Source organism: Cydia fagiglandana, chromosome 16 (genome assembly GCF_963556715.1).
Source record: "Cydia fagiglandana chromosome 16, ilCydFagi1.1, whole genome shotgun sequence".
Lineage (NCBI taxonomy): Eukaryota > Metazoa > Arthropoda > Insecta > Lepidoptera > Tortricidae > Cydia > Cydia fagiglandana.
The window spans coordinates 14,769,359-14,793,097 of NC_085947.1; the positions used below are offsets into that span (position 1 = coordinate 14,769,359).

Consider the following 23,739-nt stretch of genomic DNA (forward strand, 5'->3'; position numbering starts at 1 on the left):
TATATTTTCCAAGAGTATCGTAATATTTTTATAACTATTTTGGTATAATGAAGAAACTTAAATAAATGAGAAACCTATTTGAGTGAGTTTTTCATACTTCATGTCCTGTTTATTAAAAAAAAACCATTTTAATTTAAGGTGAGGCATACGTATTCCGTGTGGGCCGTATAGGCATATACGGCCCACACGGAATATACAATAAGGTAAGTGAGGCCACTTACCTTATTGTATATTCAGGATGTATACCGTGTAATATTGAGCAGTTGGTTTATAATATACATATTATGATATTGACGTTGAATAGGACAGGACATGACAATAGGAACCAGAAATAGGTATAGTTGGTCAAACCAATTTGTCAGTAAATAAAAACAAAAAACTATATTCATCCTTTTCTTTTGGGTGCTAGTACTAGTGTAAGTCAAAGATAGTATGATGATTCTCCCTGTCTATGTTTGAAATGAGACAGTCCTTTGACAAACTATGTATAGTTTTATCATTTATCAAACATTACGCAGATACCACAGACTAATAGCCCCTACAATCACATTTGGCAACAAACGCATAGCTCACTACCCCGTACCTCGCTGTAATAGTGCATGGTCTAAAAGGCATTTTTCATTTTTGGCACCATACTTATATAACAAAGCACACAAAACCCTTAATATAAACAACATTAGTAATTTTCAATTAAAAAACAAAATTAAGATTTGGTTAAAATCATTAAGTTATACTGAAGCAGAAGAGCTATTACGATGCGTGTTCTAGTACATACATTCTAAAATAACCAGACACACACGCGCGTAAACACACAGAAACACACACATATTCTAAAAATCAGACACAGAATACTCACACACGCGCGCGTACACACACATCACAGTTTCATCTTTCTTTAAAATTAATTTTAATATTGTTAATATGTCGTATAAAATGTCTAACATTGTAACATTACCTACGCTTGTAATTGGGAAGGAACTGGCTCTTGAGACACAGGGAAACCTACTTTGAGAGCCAGGAACCAATGTTATGTAACAACTCAAAGTTGCAATAAAGATTATTTTATTTTATTTTATAGTAAAAAATAGTTGTGAATATCTTGTACATTTTTATTACAATATTAGTCAAGATAATGAAATATAGCTGGTCAAGCAAATCTTGTCACTAAAAAAAGGCGCGAAATTCAAATTTTCTATGGAACGATATCCCTTCGCGCCTACATTTTTAAATTTGCCGCCTCTTTCTACTGACAAGATCCGATTGACCAGCTGTAGGTATTTTTACTTAATAAGATATTTTAATTTCACGTAATGTCCGCATATAATTTATATATGTGCACGGTAAACAAACAAATGAATGATAAAAAAGACAGACTGTTACTGAGCGGGAGGTGGTGCGAGGGGCGAGGTATGATAGGCTCTCGAGCGCCGCGCCGGCGACGGACGGACCAGCGCGGCGTATCTATGAATTTCGCGCCTTTTTAACTAGATTTTACTATTACAATGCAAGCTACACACAGAAATTTCTTACTTTCCATATATACGCTGCATATATTATTTTATAGTAATAGACTTATTTTTACAGACTCTAATTCAATATTAGATCTTATAGGACAAAAAACGCATATTAATTCTAAAGCATATATCTTATTCTTCTAGCTTTTTAGCTTGCCTATTAACTTATAAATTTAGATATGTTGTTGTGGATTTATTAAACTTTAATTCAATATCGACAAAATAATAAGCTAATTGTAGTTTGACAAAGAAGCACGTTAAAAAAATTTCTAATAATTTTACATTATAAAGCGTCATACATATTATAAACAATGGAACTTAAACATTGCACTTTAATTCAATATTAAAAAATCATTACTAAAAATATATAAATACCTAATTTATATCTAACGCTCGTTCTAACTTTTCATCATATATAGCATATATGCTTAAAAATATGTCCTATATCAGATAAGTATCACTTTTTCAACTTTAGAATTATCAAAACTTTTCGTGCAAAAATCCGGTCCCACTATTGAGCTAGTACTTGGATGGGTGACCGTTTTTATTTTTGTTTTTTTTTTGTTTTTTTTTTGTTTTTTTTTTGCATTATGGTACGGAACCCTTCGTGCGCGAGTCCGACTCGCACTTGCCCGGTTTTTTACATATTACAGCAGAAATAATTCTTAACACCCTTGGGTTATCCAAAGAAATTTCGACCAGCTTACGAGTATATTTGATTCTATAAGTATAGTAGCATTCTGTCTTTCATCATCATCATTCGCTTGTCCATTTCCTATCACTTGGAATCGGCGCAGCATGTCTTTTTCCTCCATACCTCTCCGTCGTTCGTCATCTCATTCACCTGCTTTCTTTTCATATCATCTCTCACATAGAACATCAACTTTTCCTTTGTTTATATTTTCTTTTACATCCCTTCACATTCATTTCACGTCTTTTGCGTCACATGACCATATCACGTTAGGAGATTTGAGCCGATTGAGTTTTCTGTCTGTCAATTGGCCTACACGAGTAATGTACAAAGTACTTAATAGCCTATAATTAATTAGAAACTCAGGTTTCGGAACAGTGCCGCCATTAGAGGAACCACAGCCACGCTTTCATGTCACCACGGCCGTTTGTTGCTTTCATCGAGGTGATTCCCTTAATTGCTTTACATGCTTGCTTTCTTAATTGGTTGCTTGCTCATTTTCTAAACATAAAGGTGCATTTGGTTAAATTCGAAAGTTGGATAGTTTTGAAAATTACTGATGCTAAACTAGAAGCACTTTCAACTGTAGCAACAGTAAGCAAAATGACTACAACAGATAGAAGTAACCAGGAGCAAATACCTAGGGACTATGTGCACACTAAAAGAGGCAGTTAGCAACCTGAAGACCTTGCTAGGTTTCATGGAGGAGCTGGTGGTTAGAGTAGCGCTACCTCGTTTCACGCGAAATAGGCGCAATGGTTGTCAGTTTGCGGCAAATTCCCAGAAGCACTAACTAACTAAAGAAAATGGCTTATGGTAAATCGTTGCAGTAGCGTATTTAAGTGTTGCCAAAAGTGTGAAAGTGCTTCTAGTTAGGTGGAGAATTAGCTATTTAGAAAATTATAATTCCCGCCTTTGAAATTACTTCAATAAATCTTAATACTAACTATAAATAGGCTGATATTAAGATTAATATTTGTTTTTAACGATTTTTTAATTTACCTTTGCTTGATTAAATTGAGTTGTAATTAATGTGGTTTCATAAATTACCGTTAATCGCTTTTATTGTCGTGATAAGAGATTATTTTATGTTTTGACGGTATGTTTACTTTAATCTATTCTGAATTATTAACTTTAAGTTTGCCGACGAAGATTTCTACCGTATGTAATTTAGCTTATGACCCTGCCGTAGTGATTATTAAATTTATAAATTATATTAAGTTACTGCTGTAATTATGCAACGTTTGAATCTGAACGGTACCGAAATACCACTAGGCGTCATCGAATGTCACCTTTATTTATTTATTTATTTATTTAAACTTTATTGCACAAGCACAGGAAAAATGTACAAATGGCGGACTTAATGCCTAAAGGCATTCATTTACCTTTAGGTATACATTCGCGAATTCCACTTGCAATCAAAGGTATATATGCATTATATTATACTCGTCGCTTTTTTGCCCTTTCCACTGTCCTGATTCGCGTACCCTTGACCTTTCTATTTTACGGAATAGTTCCAATTTGTGGAAACGCGTACACTCATATCGGAAGAAGCCGTGTCATTGCCGCATTGTGCTATTTATACGCACATGCGGGCGTTCCAATGTTTTACTTTATTTATAGTCTACTTTAAATTTATCTTTGTGGTTTGCTATTATTTTTAGGTTGCTTTGAACTTGAACAATATTATTTGTACTATTAGCAGGCGTGTCTCACTCCGCGATTTCGCCGTTTCGCTACAGGTAGCTAAAAGTACATCCGTTCGGCCCCAATTTTGGGGTTTGCCATAAACCGCGCGTGGCGCTGTCGCCACCTAGCGGCCATATCTGTGCTGATCGTAACAGATGCGTTTTGTTAGAGAGTGAGTCTTCTGTACTTAGTACTATTATTTATTATGTGCTATTAGTTCATTATATACGCATTTTAAGAAGTAACGTAATGTTTTAAGTACATCGTTGAATTTGTTATTTGTTGTTATTAACATGCGTGTAGTTCCACAGATTATATAATAGTTCTTGTAGTACTTAGCATAGGAGGTAACTGATAAATACATTACCTATTGGTTTTTTCAGTAGCGCTAGTGCCTATACTCGTAATAGGTATGATTACTTAATTACTATTTAGAAAAAAATCCCTGCTTACGCGCAGAGGATAAATAAATCATAAATTATCCGTTTACAGTAATCCAACATCAAAAACCATTCTAAAATTAAAATACTCCACGCTTTACAACTCGGAGTTTTGTGAGCCATTCGTTCACCCCATGTCACTTTGTTTTACTACCGCATCATTAATGGCGTCTCTGTGTACTTAATATCTTTTACTGCGCCGTCTGCTGACAAGATTACTTGTCACTAGATCGCTCATTGGGCGTGATTACCTAAGTTGAAGTTGGACTTGGTCGCCATCATATTGCGATGTAACAGTAACAGCGAAATCGATTCCGAAGAGAGGGCCTACCGCCTCCCTATCGCTCTTCCATATTCGTGCAAAAGAGAAGCAGATAAGCTACATATTTTTACATGTATTTTAATGCGCCGCTCAGATGATATGCTTTACCTACTGGTTGTCTACCCGCCTGAAAAAAAAAAACTTATTAAAACTATGTCCAAGAATATATGGGTATACATGGGATGTTATCTTTGAATAAGTCCTGACGTCAAGTTGTATGAGCATAGGCAGGCCTATGGAACTCTCCGCGCGAGCTCGGTTTAATACCTACGAATCCGCTCCCGTTCACGGTAGAAAAGCAAGCCAGTTGGTTGCCACACGCGCTCACGTACGCACGTCACCGCGCGCCGCACTGTCATTTTTTACGATAGTTACAAGCTACGTAGTAGGTACCTACCTACTATTGAATTTCTTTAATTAAACATGTAATGTTTATTATGTATGACAAATGTATAGTTTTAGATATCTATCTATTTGAAATAGGTAGCATATTTTTAATTTATTTTGGTAAATGTTTAGTTTAACGACAGTAAGCTTTACACCGAAAAGTGCCTAGTGCATTTTTGCTCTGGTTAACTTATAATTAATTACCTGTATTCATGGGGTTTATATTATTTTTCTTTATTGTGTAACATTAATCTCTATCTGGTTTTAAATTACACGAAGTTTTAAAATAATTCCTGCTGGGATTATTGCGCGGTCGCGGTTTATAAAACGGCGTAAACACTGCGGTTACTGCAGGGACATATGACCTTTTGAAATGACTATTTCGCAAACACGCATAATCGGAATATTAGGTATAATTTAAGATTTAGCTTTCCTTTTATTCCACTCCGCTGTTTAAGTAGGTATTTATTTATCATTTCTAAGCGTCAGCAACCCTAGCGGTGTGCCGGTGCGCGCGGTGCGGGGAGCGGCGCGTTGAAGGTCACTCCATTGTATTTTTGTGTAGGTATCAAAATGGTAGGTATTTGCGTGTTGTTTGAGAGAAAAGTATCTGTTCGTAAGAACTATTATATAATCTGTGGCATAGGTAGAGTTGTGAACGCGTGCCGTCTTCTACACAGGTCGGTATATACTCCATCTTGAAGATGCTAATCTACGGCCGTCTGTCTCGTATCCCTCTCACAGAAATAGCTTTTCTGTACGTCTTTAAGTACTAAGCTATGGTTATAATACAACCACCTAATCCTTTCTTGCCATGAAAGTCAAGGATACAAGGTGACATTATGCCTATTTATGGTATGAATAATTCTTTACTAACTATGTAGTTAATCCGTATCCTGTCTCGTTCCTTCCATATAAGTATTTAAACGATAATGCTTGTAAATGATGTAAATACTTAGTGCTTGAAGTAATTTCAAGGTAAAAATATAATAGCCTGATTTGACATTGAATACTTATCTAGAAAAGGGAGTAAATTGACCTAGTTATTCACTAGCTGGGTCAGAGTTATTTCCGTGTAACGATACGTATAGTTCTTTATGTATTTCTTGCATTATTTTTTTTAATTTATTTATTTCAAAAAGACATTTAAGACTAGGTATACTATATTTTCGCCAAACTGAGACAGTTTGTTGGCGAATAGTGCGCTCTCAATTTTATACGTCTTTCTTGTTATAACTACTTACAGAGATACATACTTGTATAGTATAATACACTGCTAATGTTCGTAATAATCCACAGACAATAAGGTCGTATAAATTACACATATTTTTGGAACGTTGGCTTGTAAAGATATTTATTAACGGGAACGTACAGTCGTCATGACTGTCATGAGATATATATGTAAGTATTGGGTTGAGTTGAGGTAGTGGTAGGGAGGGACAAGTAGTCGGGGTGGTTTTGATTTTAATTTTAGTTTTTGTTCTATATATTTTTATTTTCTCTGCATTGTTTTTATTTTCTTTGTGTACACTAACCTTTAGGCAATTAAGATGAATGTTACTAACACTCCTATGGACTTTGTTGGTCTACAATAAACGATTTTTTTTTATCGGAGCGACGGAGGAGCACAAAAACGGCTTGATAATAGAGGATTTGTAGAGATATTTGTGAACACTTTGGCTGCTCCGATATATCTGATGGCTTCTGTACATATTGTAACAGAGTTTCGAAAACACAAGTACCTAACTGGTTTTTATCAGACACACTCACGAGAGTTTTACACTTACAATTAGTTTCAACGCGATTCTTTGCATTAAATAAGTATTTTTGACGTTTTTCTTTTTAATTAGCACAATTGACTAAAATACACTAGTTACTTTTAAAGCAAATTTTTGCCTTGGAAAGAAACAGTTTCTACACAAAAAATGCAAAGAGACACGCACTGTTCTTAGAAGGAATGAGCGCAGAATTTTGCAGCCGCATCTTGGACTATCTCGTTCGTTTATTAAAACAATTAGCCTACTTTACTTTAGCCATATCATTCGCTACCTGCAACTCATTAATTATAATCAACATTGCAGTTTGCATTCTCCTCACATCGCATGATTATGACACATTTGATCGCACAAAATCAGGGACAAACGAATTAAGGTTACATTCCGTTTGCGACAGCATCTGAGTTACATGTTACAGTTGGAAATGAGAGATTTTACTGTAAATTTCCTTTATAAATTGAAAGACTGACTGAACGCTCTAATCACGACAGCAATGCGACAAACGACAGGAACACTTTTTGTTAAGAAAATCGACAGTCATATTGCTAGCGTGAACACTACAGCTGTAACGTTGCAACAGGGACGCTGTTGTAGTCGCCATCGGGACGATACCTTAATACATTGTTGCAGTCACGATCCGATTGTAACCTTAATACATCGTAGTATCCGTGTTGGAAAGAAAGCGTCTTATCGGACCACGGTTGGTGCATCGCTAGGTATTTATAGTAAAAACATGGGTCGCATTGCCACTATTGCCAGTGTCGTGATCACAGACATATATAAGAGAGGATTTCAGACTGCGCCTTGCATCCTTGTCTTTTGCATTTGATTATGTCTGTATCGTCTGGGACTAGGATGAAAATTTACTTATATTAAATTTACTCATATCATATTATATATAGAAGATTGCGGTTAGGGTTAGGTACATTCATAGTACAATGGTTGATGTAAGGAATGTATACAATTGGAGGTCTGGGGTCTGGTTCGCAATGCAACATGACGATGACGGTGTAATGTAGAAACATAAAAAAAGATAAAAAATATAAGTAAAAAAAATACATATCAAAATCAAATACATTATCAGATCGGTTTACTGCTGTTGATTTTTAAGCGGTCGGTCGAGACTGTCGAGAGGTCGGTCTGCGGATCTGGAAGTCAGTCCAAGCGATTTTTGGTCGGGGTAAATGGAGCACATTTGAGAAGTGAGCAATACAAGAAAAAGTTACAGATCAGCCTCCACATCAATACAACGAAATATATTCGTGCTCATTATCTTTACCGGTATACCAACAGGCCCTCCATTTGTAAGCAGAATCACTGAACTATAGCGATCGTCAAAGTTGAGAATTCCCTAAAAAAGTTGTATCAAAACAAAGTTTGAGTCATGGCCCTGTTAAAGCGACTTCATCGATAATCGTAAATATATGTCTGTGGCCGTGAACGAGTTTATGCAACTCTCTTGTTATGATTTGCATAATAATTATCAATCAATACACGCACCGTTTAATGGCCAGTCATTTGTCTTTAACAGAGATATCATCTATTATTACTTGGGAGTAATTGGTTTGAGTGATAAGGGCTCTTTAATGTTTGATTGTTTATGGGCGTTATCGCATAATACTTTCTGTGTTTTCTTTTTAGGTTATCTGTCTAAAAAGTTTAATGGTACTAAATCAAGATAATCCAATGCTAAGACTATGCGTTTGCTGTTCATTATACATTTAAGCTTCTATATCATAAAAAAGGTCGTCAATTTAGAAGGTTATATCAGTAATAAAAAAGTACCTATCTAAAATAATGAAAATCGTCGCTATTGAAATTTCGGCAATAATCTTAAGTCTTTTCTGGGATGGACTCAGGTTTCCACAGATTACTTGTATTAATTCATTTTCAACATAATGACATTAATGATAGAAGTCTAGAAATCTGAATCGAGTCCTAAAGGTGACGGTAATCCTCCGAAAGAAGAGGTCTTTACTAACACTAATTGTGAGTTGTACAAGTCTCTTCCTCAGTTTTTTATCCTTATAAATTGTACTTTCATTGGCTCGTTCCATAGACCCAACCGGTCGTAAAGCAATATCGAAGAAAGTTTATTCAAGCAATAAACTTGGATGATGTACAAAAAATATGACAAGCCTGATGAAATTTCTCCAAGATCGGAATCAACGGTTAATACCTGGCTTTGACAAGATAACACCACAGCCGTCAAAGATTGAATGATATATGGCGTACACTGTTGGAAGAAGATGATATATTAATAAATGAAACAGTAGTTGGTTCGCAAATTTATGGTTCCGCGTAAACCATTTAAAAATGCTGTGTTAACAATTTTAACTTTTTATAGTATCGATATCAAGGATGGAAGTCATGTGACATGAAAGGTATTGGGAATAAAGTTGGCAAGGGGGCTCAAGTCCCTAAAAAAGGGTCTGAGTTTCTCGATGCCAAATTGTAGGTTCTCTGCCAAAACCCACCTTCATTCGTCTCACCCCTCGCAACCCAAAATCCTAGATCTGCATGCCACTGAAGTATTTTTGGTACAAGTTTAGTTTAGTTTTATGCTAAAAATGGCAATTTACTTAATATGTAAACATAATATGCTTTTTCCTTATTTATTATATATGCTCGTCATTATTTTAGACAAAATCACCACCAATAACATTTGAACTGTCTACGGAACCATCAATTGACGGGTTTTCCTTGCTCACTTTTCCATCGATTGTTATTTATTAGAGCGATGTATCGATGCGTAGCTTTGTATCAATTGCGATCGCAATGGGTGCGGAACGGGCGCCATGACAGTGGACACAGGAATTATAATTTGAGCTGGTCGACATGATAGCCGTCGGTGGACTCAGGAATATGAAAACTGACGTTGTCAACTTGTCATGTACTCCATTTAACACGGCACGACATTAATGACAGTCAATATCAAGTTAGACGAATTAAAATCCCTGTCTGATAATGATAACATGGCTTGCCATTGCCATTAAGGCTCCTTTCTCTACAATCCGTTTGGACTACACGACAATATGTACATATTACTTATCTTGGAACTTCGTCAACTCAAATGGCATTTTTAATTTTAAGAAGTTGAATTCATAGTGACCCCTATTTGTTGTTTTCATTCAATATGTATAACCTGTTTCCATGACTCCCTTGAAGGGAAATTCTGTGTGTTCCAAAATATGCAGTTATAACTCACGCATGGAAATATTTACAAACACAATGATTCATGACTGTGTACATATCGCTCAGTATATTTCACCGTTGCTAACCAAATCTTGTTTACTTCTACTATTAGCTTGGTATTAAGTCAACTCAATACATCAATTTTGACCGTTTTATGTAAACGGACACACTTATAGTTTATTTTCGTCTTTGACTCCGTTTGCTTAGGTTTTATCATTTGCTTTCTCTTGGTTATCTATTTACAATTTGCACAAATCGATGCGAAGTCATTAAAGATACTAATTTGAGTGGAGTTGTAAACAAGGCACTAAAAGCTTTTACTGCATGTATTATACACATTTACGATAAGTGTAAGCAAAATAAATTAACTATTTGAAGTGATTTGACTCGTATTATCGAAACGGATACTATTTGCGGAATTACAAATGCAAAGAAGGCACTTACCGCACACTTTTAATATAATAAGTATTACGGTTTACTCCTAATATATTCAGAAGGTGTTTATATGATAAATACAATGATGATACAAACCTACTGAATTTGCCGCAGGAATGGAATCGCTGTTATTAAAAACAGATCCATTTACATTAAAGAGTTTTACTTGAATCATACCTTGAATTATCTATATATATAGGTACATATATCTAATTCACTAGAGTTAGGTAAGCCATGTCCGCTTTGTCACCCACTAAAATTCTTACTATGGTCACATACTTCAGGTTCCTGTAAAGGTACATTTTACAGGTAATATTTTACATTGAACATCGTCGGTTGCTCTAATTCTCAATTCGGTGTCAATGAAAAACCTAATTCAGATTCGCGAATATCAATATGTGGTGCGCGTGCGACCCGACCCTGGATCGTATCAACAAGGCCACAATGTACAATTAAACTACATAGTTCGCAATGCTTACAACCACCATTAGTCCGAACTCTGTCTGCGCACAGTTGATAATTTGCGGGTCAAATTATACTAGTACCGATACGAATAAGTGACAGGAAATTATTTCGCAAATAGGCTGTTGTCGTTGCGACAGTGTATATTATTCCTTTACAGAGTCGAAAACTAAAGCAAACCAGTAGAAGAGAGCTGTTTATTTACGCACATTTGTTACCAATCTCGAGGTAATTTTACACTGATTCTTCAGAGGACTCGACTCAACCTCGTCCGCGCAAACAAAACACACGGCCTGCAGTTATCCTCGTTATGACATCGCTTATCTCTAGGGTCAAAGACACTATCGAGATACGGGATGTTGCTGTGCCACTTTCAGCATTTGGTTTAGGCCATGTGTCCTTACTATGTAAAGTACCTACTTACACGCGTTCCCTGAGATTTTTTACTTTGCATCGTATTTTGCTTGCAATCGCTTTTATTCATTTCACATTTATTCATGTAGCTTTTTTCCTAAAAGTTGATTTTGTCACGAAACTTAAGTATAACGTAAAATATATCGAGAACAATCTATAAAACCGTCTGGTGGCGTATGACATTAGAACGTCCTTGACATTGCAATATATGAGACTGATGAGTCACATAAGACTTGCCGAATAAGGCTTGCTCATTATGCATATATAGATGCATAGGCTATACACATGTGACATGTGTACCTACATTTCTTCCGACGTATGGTACTACACTCAGTATGATGTATCATGTCATAAACATTATATGATAAATGATAAATTGATAATACTAGACATAATTTGATAATCACTATTGCACATGGAGATTATTTTGTACGTTAAACCTTGATAATCGTCACTGCCATTAATTATTCATTGTTCAATTTGCGTTTCCGCAATCAATATCAGCGACTTATTAGGTGTGAAAGTATTTCCGAATGATACGAATTATGACGTACTGCTAGTGCAGTAAAATGTAGGTTATTTATAGCTGAAACGTCTCAGCTGTTGTGGGTTAAGATTTGATCGCCGTCCTATTGTGGAAACAGTTCCTCATAAAGTCGTAAAACAACACAATTGGCTTTTACGACGCGAATTAAACGGGTATTAAGTAAGCTGAAGTAGTAACAGCTGGGGACAAAAGATAAAACAATTCTAAGTAGCTCTACCAATTAAATTGAAATGATTAAAGCTCCATATTAATAAAACTAAAGCCAGGAGAATGCGGAAAAGAGAGACACCAGCTACGAAAAAATATAAGTGAATACTCAAGATAATAACGAAGATTATACATCGAAAATATACAGAAGAAAACAAAGAAAAAGAAGAAGTATAGTAAACAATTCAAGAGTACATTAACGTTACAGATAATGGGGCGACACGGTACACGGTACGCTGTCGAGAGATCGTTAGATTAAAGTATGTGATCTTTATGCAAAAACAATTTTATTGCTCGCATGTTTAACACATGTTAGTCTGCAAGACCGAGTGTCGCGTGCTCATTTAACTATGATTAAAAAAAAACCAAGTGCGTAGAACATTTGTTTAGGAGTCTATTGGATATGTGACACCCACATAACTCAATTCGTTTTTTGTCCTTAGATGTGCCTTACGGAATGGATCCACCTCCGAGACCACAAGAGTGGCCGCCCGCGGGAACTCATGGGAAGAGAGATCCCCACATGGGTGTGGGAGGCCTACAGAGTCGTCGGCGTGTTCCTGTTCGGCTGCGCCTGCCAGCAGCTCACCACCGACATCGCCAAGTACACCATCGGGAGGCTGCGGCCGCACTTCTTCGATGTAAGTACAGGGCTATAACCGCGAAAATCGAAGTTCGCAAATTGCGGGCATTTTTCTCTGTCACTCTAATTACGCCTTCATTGGAGTAAAACAGAAAGATCCCCGCAATTTGCGAATTTCGGTTTTCGCGGTAGCCCCGCAGTCACGCTCCGTGATTGTTACGCCATTTAGGGTCCTAGCTAAAATGGACATTCCATAGCGTTAAGTATGGCACAACCAATTAAATTAGGACCATAAGTGGCGTAATAATCGCGGAGCGTAATGGTACATGTTGCTGTAAATTAGAATCATTTGGCGCCGGGGTCTACACACTCAATCTTATTATTATCAATAGGACTAAGGATCCGTATGACACAAATGTGCAAATGTGAGTTGCAGGCATCCATAGATTTACCGGGTGTACTTTTTATGACAATTATACTTTTTGTAGTTCACATTTTGTCTACATCTCGAAGCTTTTGAATGGAACAGCCTTTTTTCGTTATTCCGGAGTAAGTTACTTAGTAAATGATGTATAGCTCGCAAAACTCAGCTTTGAAATATGAATCTATTTTAGGTTTGTCGTAACCTCGATAAATTAGAATGACTACGACTGTACTTTATCAGTTGATCAAGAGAAAAATGTCCAGAGGAAGGATACACGCAATACAATCTGTTTATAGAAGAAAAAAACCCTGATATCGCAACATGTATAAAATATAAAGTGATAATTTTGCTGCGAGGTTTATTATTCTCACAGCGGGAAAGATTTTAATTAAATTGAATTTGAAACACTAGTTAATAAATAGCCATGTCAAGTTAATAATTAATTATGTAGTTGGAAGTTAAATGGCGATAAAACCACTTTTATGTAATCTACATATTCATATGACGATAAAAGAGCTATTTAGTAAAAATACATGTTATTCTTCAGTAACTATCATAGTTGGAACAATATTTACACATAGATAGCGTCAATACAAGTAACTGGAGGCATCGTAAAAAGTAAATTAGATAACATCAACAGTTATGACAAGAACAATAGAATAAATTATCATAAAACAAACGAGGCAAAATCTACAATCAATTATGCAACATGAAGAGTGTATGACGTGAAAACATTTGCATTGGCGAAACATGGTGTCTCTGTTAATGATAACATTGAACGTGGAAAGACATACGTGAACATTTTCACGTACACCTTCTGATGGAAAATAATTTCATGCTATCTCTTTATGACCATCAATAATGAAGCGTTAAAGAGTTCTGTTAAATTTTGTATTAAGCAAAAACGTCTGCGTCGTGTTTTTAATCATCGAAGAGTTCTGTTGCAACACACACATAAAACTAAACATTGTTTCTTTTTGAAAAGCGGAGGTATAGCGAAACGTGGGCTATTTAGGCTTTGACTAGCGAAACGAGTAACAAAAACATGTGGGTTTTACGGTTTTTGCTGTTTATTGTGAACAAATATTGGCGAGGCTACTGAACCCCTTTGCGCAATCTGCGCATACGCGTTTGTATTGTCTAATAGGTATGTTTATTTCTTTACATAACTAGCCTATTAGCTCAAATGATCCGGTTTTTAATTATCTATTAGCATTTCTTGTTAAAGTAAATGAAAAATAATGTATTTATAATAATACAATTTTATAGTTATTTTATGAGGGCGTTTGCGGTTTATGAACGCACGCATCGTCTAACAGCTAAACTAAATAAAAATATCTTACATTCTTACATATTTATAATATGAAAACATATAAGTTTCCGATTAGTTTCATTTATGGATAAATATATATTTTATTTGTTAAGGTAGTTATGATCATAGGTGCACAGTAATTTTAAATGCGTACATTTTACTTGAAGAAGCATGCAAATTTTTCTTATTAGCTAAATCTAAATATATACATACTTATACAAATTAAAGCTGTAGCCGCTTTTACTTTGAATACCAGTTAATTTTATTCTGCAGCTAAAATTAAATATGTAGTCAATAACTTTTTGCTAATCCGAAAATTAATGATAGCCATTTAAGCAATTAACGCTATCAAGAACCTGTGTTCCACGAAGATGTGCTAGTCCAAGAGACTCGGCGAGATTTACCTTATACTACCAGTTTAAATTACTTGATTGACCTCCATCATGCAACATACCTAATTGAATCCACTTGACTTGACCTATCTAGATCATTGCGTCATATTAGAGTCGGACCTCGCTAAGTTTTTATATCAAGTGCTACAATGGAGCTACAGATATGTATGCATCTTACTGCCAAATTTGTGCAAATGTAATTTGGTTAGAGCCTTCTCCTTCATCCCATTTACTTGGGGTCGGCCTTCCATGTCCTCTTCTTCCATTCTGCACGATTTAGTGCCAGGCACACCTGGCGTCATTTATGCCTTGCTCTCTCAGGCTTTTCTCCACCGTCGTCAACCAAGTGGCAGTGGTCAGAGCCTATTAGATTAATACTTCTACAGTATTTTAATAATAGCAAAGATACATTAGGTTCTTTACCTACAGGGGTCTTTTTTGCTTTGATTTCGTGTCGCGGTTCGTATTCTGTGAATCTTAGATAAAACATTGATTCGGGGGAAAGAAAATTAAACAGCTATGTATGTATATTACTCGGAACTTAGTTGTTGCTTTAATCCGTTCCACATTCCTAGAATTGAACGCACCAGTTTGATTATAGACGACAAGATTGATTAAGCACGGTATTTATTTAATAATAAAGACCCCGACTTATGCGCGCTACATTATTGTTCTCAAATACTTAAATTTTCTACTGCTTCCACGTATCTCATACATGTTATGTTGATTTAACAACCCTACTCAATATAGTCATATCGTTACATAGTTGCCCCCTCCTTCGTGTACAACACTATATATGAGTTTAAAATTGGTAACACAATTTCAGGCATGGAATACCTACTGCCAGTCAAGGATGCGAGTCCGTTAATCCTGCAAAGCGCTATATTTACGCAGTCTATGCGCAGGTCTTAAGTGACGTTTTAGCGTCTGGGTGGCTCGTCTCGGCATCTCTGTTTGATGGCAACACACGCACTCAAATTTCAGACGTGACCGCTGCTATTTCACTTGAATGTTTTTTTCTTCGACAGTCTTTTTCTTGCTTCACTCTTATACTCGTCTTTATTTTAGTTTTTGATGGCCAGTTTAACAACATGCATCATAATCATAATCTGCCTTTCTTTTTCTTCATCAACGCTTTATCAACAAACCCCTCATGCTTATCAACGAGCGGGCGTATCCACAGCAAAAGACAAGTTCAAATTGTAAGTTGTGAAAGAGCCCTAAGGTAACTTTTTACTAACATTTCACTCCAAATATTTGATATTTAGCTGTCATCTTGACCTAGCCTTATTCCATTATCTGGGGTCGGCTCTCATTGTCTGCCTTTTCCACAGTTTCCAGTTTTGGGCCACTGTGTTGTCTACTCCTATCTCTTTCAGGTCCTTCTGGACCGTCGTCAACCAGGTCATAGCTCTTGCCTACAAGACTTCAGAAAATCTCAAAATCTCGGACAACTTGTGGGTTACTTACTGTACCACAAATGACGCTTCGATTTGTATAATCTTGTATTTACTGCTGTATATCTACATCGTTCACGATCCCAGACTAATTCAGACGTGATCGTGACGTTCAATTCTCAAGTCGGAACTTTTAATATAAGACGAACCTTGTTGAAATGAATATAATCTATTGGTGATGTAGGTCTATTGGCAGGTTGCCTAAAAACTACACGCATTTTACAAATTTATCGCAAGAATATCTGGTTCTTTATAATTAGAGAGAATCAATCTTGTCGTTTATAATCAGACTCGTGCGTACAATTCTAGGAATGTGGAATTATTTAAAGTGAGTTCAGCAACCACAAAGTTCAATAAACTACATACTTCACGATTTTTTTTCCTTTTTCTAAGATTCACGGAATATACATCAAGTATTACTTAAAACAAAACAAAAACAAGGTCCTTTAATAGCTAGCGAATGTATATTCAGATGTACTTGTCAGATCTGTCTTAAATGTGTCTGTGGAGAGATCTCCAACATACATGTATGTAAGTGCTTAATTCCCGCCATAAATGTAACTGATTTGTACGACAAACACATTTTCCATACATATCTGGATGTATATCACTATCTATTATAAGGTAAACCCGTGGATAATCAATCGTGTCGTTTACAATCGTACGTGCGTACACGCAGTAAAGAGGTGCAGCCGGTATAAATAATGCACGGCGATGCGCTTCGCCGCCCCGCGTCTTGTAATTTGACTTATTGGTCCAACGGCGGTAAACCATATGCTTTAACGTTTTTATTTCTGTCCTAACTAGCCGTAGGTGTTTTATTGTCTTTTAATGTTGAGCAAAAGAGCGGTTTAATTTGAACACTTCATTCGTTTTGTATATCTTTTGTCAGTGTCATTAGGTGGTAAACTATAATGGTTTACGGTGTTTGTTCCGTCCTAACATTTATTTTTTTAGAGAATACATGCTTTTGCAGATCATTTCGATACATTCGCGATGTAACTATTTTCCAACCACGCTAAATTTATAGATTAGGCATTTCGAACAACACTAAATTGTTTAACGTTTTTATTTCGATCCTAACTTGTAGTCCTGCAACGCCTGCATCGTTGCTTGCGAAGCGAAAGAAGTGTTCAAACTGTTCTCTCGCTTCGCAAATCTTGTTTCTGTCCGGCAACACGGAACTACATGGTTCAAGGTCTTTATAATGCATTATTTTGTCCTTTTAAGAGCGCTTGTGGCCTAGCGATAAGAGTGTGTGACTTGCAATCCGGAGGTCGCGGGTTCAAACCCCGGCTCGTACCAATGAGTTTTTCGGAACTTATGTACGAAATATCATTTGATATTTACCAGTCGCTTTTCGGCGAAGGAAAACATCGTGAGAAACAACATCTGCACATCTGCGAAGAAATTCGAAGGTGTATGAGAAGTCCCCAATCCGCATTGGGCTAGCGTGGGGCTATAGCCCTCTCGCGCTCGAGAGGAGGTCTGTGCCCAGCAGTGGGACGTATATAGGCTGAATTATAATTATTATTATATTTACCTTTATTTTTTCGATCTAGCACTTGTGCAAGAAATTATAAGCCACTTCATCCAACACAAGCCACATGGCTTAACGTTTTTATTTCCATTTTAACTAGCCGTAGGTGTTTTAATGCCGTTTTATCCGTCGCGGTGACGTAAATGTTCGCGTGGGTTATTTTTTGCAACAATTAGAAGGATTTTTTGGAGCGTGATGTCAGAAATATAATGTGGATAAAATTATTACAAAAATAAACTGTAGAGTAGAGCATGTGTAACTCTTTACCTATTCATTAAGAGTCCCATATTACCTAAGGATCTACCAAAATATCTACTCTATTAAAGCATTCAAACATATCTTAAGACCAACTGTATGCTGTTATGGGTAGTTTGTTGATGGTGTCAAAATATATTTGTGAAGAATGTATTCTGTCAAAATCTCAATACAATACAATACAATACAATACTCTTTATTGCACACCTGACATACACGTAGTTTACAATAAATGGACAATAACATAAACAAAGACAATAGAGGTAACAACAGGCGGCATCTTCAAATGCATTCTTTTAAGTGTAGGAAACATGAGACAATAGTTTTAAAAATAGCATTTAGGGATTTACTAATTTGGAAGAATGAGCCCATAACAAAACGGTTAACTCTACTCCAGTCTGACCCCTTGACGTTTTTATTTAAATTGCTGCTCATTACCTTGCACAACTATATTTGGTTTATGTAAATGATCGTTTGAGTGACGTTACTGAAGGGGAGTCATCGTCATTCAAATCGAGTTTAATTTTTAACGGACCAGTATAAATCCGATTTCTGTTTACGCATAAACTTAACAGATCTGAGATCATTTTACACTGGATCCTGAGCTGAGATCTTGTCTCGCTTAATCTCGCACATCCAGTAGCAATCAATATACGACCAGGCAAGCAGTTGAAATCGGTTCAGTCAAACAAAGGTGTGTTCAAACCACAGCACGCTTGGCTAGCGACCCGCGACGATGCATTCTGCATTCTGCTATCCCCTTGCCCTTGACTCTTTTATACAACGACCTCATATGGTTCATATAAAATCCCTTCATTCACACAACTGTCACCGTGATGAGTAACTTTATTGATTTCGTTATCATTATTATTTTTCGTATCTGTCACGTACTGGCCATCTGTGTTTAAAACCCTTCCAAGCGTAGCTTATTTGCTTTTAAAAATGCTTCAGAAGTACAAGTACTTGAATCAGCATTGTCATCTTCACCAACACTCTGGTTAAGTTGAATATGTTCATTCGTTTGTATTTCGAAAGCTCTTTCAAGTGTATTTGCGTGACAATGAATATATTTTGAAATTAGTCTTGTCATGATCGTTTGGGTGTTATTTATGTCGAGCGAATGAATTGCGGGATAAGCACGGTGAGCGATTTCTTTTGTCGTAAACTTATGATTGACTTTTGCATTGTTCAAATATAATGTCGTGAAGTTCTTAATCTTTACATATTGCGTTGATGACTGACAGGGTATTCATCTTCGACAAACAGTTCCCTTTAAGTACTGCTTATTTGATGTAGGTAGTCTTTTTTAAATCGTTTTAATTTAAATTCTTGATCAACCGTTTTTTTAATACAAAGTTCTCAATCCCACGGCACTAGGGAATGCAATCTCGCACCAAGATTGGCGATTCGAGATCTCGCACGAAAAATCTCAATAGTGATAGGGTGTTTCGAGATCTCGACTGTCACACTTTCGAGATCGAGATTAATCTCGACGAGATCGAGATTTGACAAAGTATGTATGTATGTAAACACTTTATTGTACATAAGACAGGTTAAATTACAATGGAACAAAAATATATATAATGCACAAAGGCGAACCTATCCCTAAAAAAAAGTAAAATAAAATATTTAAAACTGTGTTATTTTGAGCAAAAATCTCGAATAATTCTGTATATATCTGTATATATATGTCTACTTATACAGGGTGTCCCAGAATTCGACGTCAAGCCGTAAACGGATGATAGACCAAGTCATAACAGTTATCATAAAAATACAAAAAAAATCCAACTCATGTTCTTTAAAAATTATGGTCACTTTAAAAATTCACTAAAAAATCCACACCCTGTAATTATTCAAGATTACACAATAATAAAAAAATTAGAATAAATTATGGAATTTGTAGTAACAAGAGTTAAAGAACCATTACAGGGTGTGGATTTTTGAGTGAATTTTTAAAGTGACCATAATTTTTAAAAAACATGAGTTGGATTTTTTTTTGTGTTTTTATGATAACTGTTATGACTTGGTCTATCATCCGTTTACGGCTTGACGTCGATTTCTGGGACACCCTGTATAGAGTACCTACAACATGTTTTATTTTGAAGATTTACAAATTAATCAACATTTAAGTAATAAAAAAACTACTTTTATTAAAAAAAACTAATAATATGTATGTAGCTCTAATTTGCATGTAATTATATAAAAGTGGTATTAATTATTTTTAATTTTACAAAATTGTAAGCGGTGCAGTAACATGCTCAGTTGATATTTTTGACAAGCACTCAGCAACTTACAAGCAAAAATCATAAATAATTGTGACTGGGTACGTTAAGTTCGTCCGATTTTTTCGCACAGAGCGAGCCACAGTGCTTTTATCGTCAGCTAAAGCCGGCCGCATACAATAGCACTGCCTGAACAACATGAACCTAAGGTCAAAAATTTTACTCAAAACAAAGTAATTCACACATCTATCAATCTCGTTCGAGATCTCGAAAATATTAATCAAGATCTCGACCGAGATTGCTAAAATCGAGATTTCCTGTCAACGAGATTGAATCTCGAAAATTCATGCGATATCTTGCGAGATCTTGAAATTGCGAGATCGAGATTGCATTCCCTACACGGCACATTTGCCTACTTAATCTACCTATAATATGTTATGTTATTGTTACCCGGTATATCAGTGTTAACACTAATACCGTTATTAAGAGTTTATACTAAAAGATCTTTCTTTACTAAATTTAGACCAAATCGAATATGTAGAAGCTAATTTGAACAAAATTTATAATTATTTGTTAATTTTTTACTACTTTTTTCCGTGTCTGATATTTCAGACCTACTTACATACATATTATCTTAATCTTAAATTTTCTCATTCTCCTTTGCAACTTCGCCTGGCCTCTTCCAGTCGCCATTTTCGCACCACTTCGACCGGATACGATCAACTGTCTATACTCGTTTTATTTCAGCCTTAGCCCGACCGGCCACGTCTTGTAAGTGATTTGGTCCCTCGTTGTCTCGTCTCGTATTATTACTGACTTATTTTCGGATGACTGTTACAAATTACTTGACGTTGAAATGTTAATAATGTCCAAGTTCGTTTGTTTCTTTTGGAGTGATGATTAGTGACTGGCGTTAGGATATTTTAAGAAGATCATACATTAAAAACAAAGTGATCATGTTTCGTGTTCTTGTTTATTTGCACGGTACGGCACGTGCTATTTTTTTTATGTTATAGTTAATTTATTTTGTTATGAAGATTATGTCATGTTTGGTCAATGGTTTTCTCTCCAGTCTTTTTCTCAATGCGACATTCGTTACTTTCAATTTTGTCTTCCTCTGTTCCTTTAATCTTACCCTCGATTATATGTTTTCAAGTGATCTGACGTATTTCGATTTCTAAATTAATATCCAACCCAATATGTTAGAGTCTAACATTTGGGAGGTTTAAAAGTCTAACAGTTAGACTTTTAAACCTCATACATATCGAGACGACATTTTTCGTTATTATCCTCGTCCATTTTGTAATCGCTCTTGAACCCCGGGTTATCTTTTCCTTGTAGCAATTTTTATACGGCCATTATATCGTTAAGAAGGCAAGGGTCATTTGAAACGAGCACAGATAACACCATTAAGCATGTGATGGTCAAGCAAGATAGAGATACTATCTTAACACGGTCTTATATGTTTTTGCGTAATGATCTGATTCGTTTTGTCACTCGTCTTTAGTGTTTTTATTGCCATTATTGACATCTATCTATCATCTTAAAGTCGGGCCAAGCTAAGTATTAGTTCTTACAGCTACATTGCAGTGCCAAATTTGACTGATATTTGTTAAAACAGAACTAACCAAGATAAAATATACACATGAGCTTAAATTTCAGAATTAAATTTTGCTTTTTTCTGTATTTAGTAAGTAAATTTGTGTGTAGTATAGCTCAATAGTGGGACCGGATTTTTGCACTAAAAGTTTTGATAATTCTAAAGTTGAAAAAGTGATACTTATCTGATATAGGACATATTTTTAAGCATATATGCTATATATGATGAAAAGTTAGAACGAGCGTTAGATATAAATTAGGTATTTATATATTTTTAGTAATGATTTTTTAATATTGAATTAAAGTGCAATGTTTAAGTTCCATTGTTTATAATATGTATGACGCTTTATAATGTAAAATTATTAGAATTTTTTTTAACGTGCTTCATTGTCAAACTACAATTAGCTTATTATTTTGTCGATATTGAATTAAAGTTTAATAAATCCACAACAACATATCTAAATTTATAAGTTAATAGGCAAGCTAAAAAGCTAGAAGAATAAGATATATGCTTTAGAATTAATATACGTTTTTTGTCCTATAAGATCTAATATTGAATTAGAGTCTGTAAAAATAAGTCTATTACTATAAAATAATATACGCAGCCATATTATGGAAAGTAAGAAATTTCTGTGTGTAGCTTGCATTGTAATAGTAAAATCTAGTTAAAAAGGCGCGAAATTCATACATACGCCGCGCTGGTCCGTCAGTCGCCGGCGCGGCGCTCGAGAGCCTATCATAGCCTACCTATACCTCGCCCCTCGCCCCACCTCCCGCTCAGTAACACTGTCTGTCTTTTCTTATCATTCATTTGTTTGTTTACCGTGCACATACATATATAAATTAGATGCGGACATTACGTGAAATTAAAATATCTTATTAAGTAAAAATACCTACAGCTGGTCAATCAGATCTTGTCAGTAGAAAGAGGCGGCAAATTTGAAAAATGTAGGTGCGAAGGGATATCGTTCCATAGAAAATTTGAATTTCGCGCCTTTTTTTAGTGACAAGATTTGCTTGACCAGCTATATTTCATTATCTTGACTAATATTGTAATAAAAATGTACAAGATATTCACAACTATTTTTTACTATACATAGTTTGTCAAAGGACTGTCTCATTTCAAACATAGACAGGGAGAATCATCATACTATCTTTGACTTACACTAGTACTAGCACCCAAAAGAAAAGGATGAATATAGTTTTTTGTTTTTATTTACTGACAAATTGGTTTGACCAACTATACCTATTTCTGGTTCCTATTGTCATGTCCTGTCCTATTCAACGTCAATATCATAATATGTATATTGTAAACCAACTGATCAATATTACACGGTATACATCCTGAATATACAATAAGGTAAGTGGCCTCACTTACCTTATTGTATATTCCGTGTGGGCCGTATATGCCTATATACAGCCCACCTTAAATTAAAATGGTTTTTTTTAATAAACAGGATATGAAGTATGAAAAACTCACTCAAATAGGTTTCTCATTTATTTAAGTTTCTTCATTATACCAAAATAGTTATAAAAATATTACGATACTCTTGGAAAATATACCTTTTATAAAAGTCCTATTATGGGCCTTATTGAACACTACCAGTGTATTACTTAATCCCGCAAAAAATAATCATTTTGACAGTAGGTAATAACAGATTTTATTGTTTTTAACTTAAGACTTATACATATACAAATAACAATATTTGATACTTCATAACAGGAGGATTTATTTATAATAAGTGAAAATAATTATTTTGGGTCTTAATAACTAAAGATATAAAAATTGTCTAGTTTACGCGAAAATAGTAGGTAACTAAACATAAATCTTTATTAGTTACAGTAGTCTCATCTTTTAACATCTGGGGGCACGGCAG

General features: G+C 35.4%; 1 protein-coding gene and 1 long non-coding RNA gene across 2 annotated transcripts in view; one reads left to right on the forward strand and one right to left on the reverse strand.

The window, feature by feature from the left end:
* Positions 1-23,739, reverse strand: part of LOC134672125 (uncharacterized) — a 715,951-nt gene that overhangs the window by 601,517 nt on the left and 90,695 nt on the right. The gene's annotated exons all lie outside the window — the stretch shown is intronic.
* The window catches only part of LOC134672090 (putative phosphatidate phosphatase), a 126,932-nt gene that overhangs the window by 64,881 nt on the left and 38,312 nt on the right, over positions 1-23,739 (forward strand). The window contains exon 3 of the mRNA XM_063529999.1: positions 12,522-12,719. Within this exon, the coding sequence (XP_063386069.1) occupies positions 12,522-12,719 (198 nt within the window). The remainder of the gene's footprint in view (positions 1-12,521; positions 12,720-23,739) is intronic.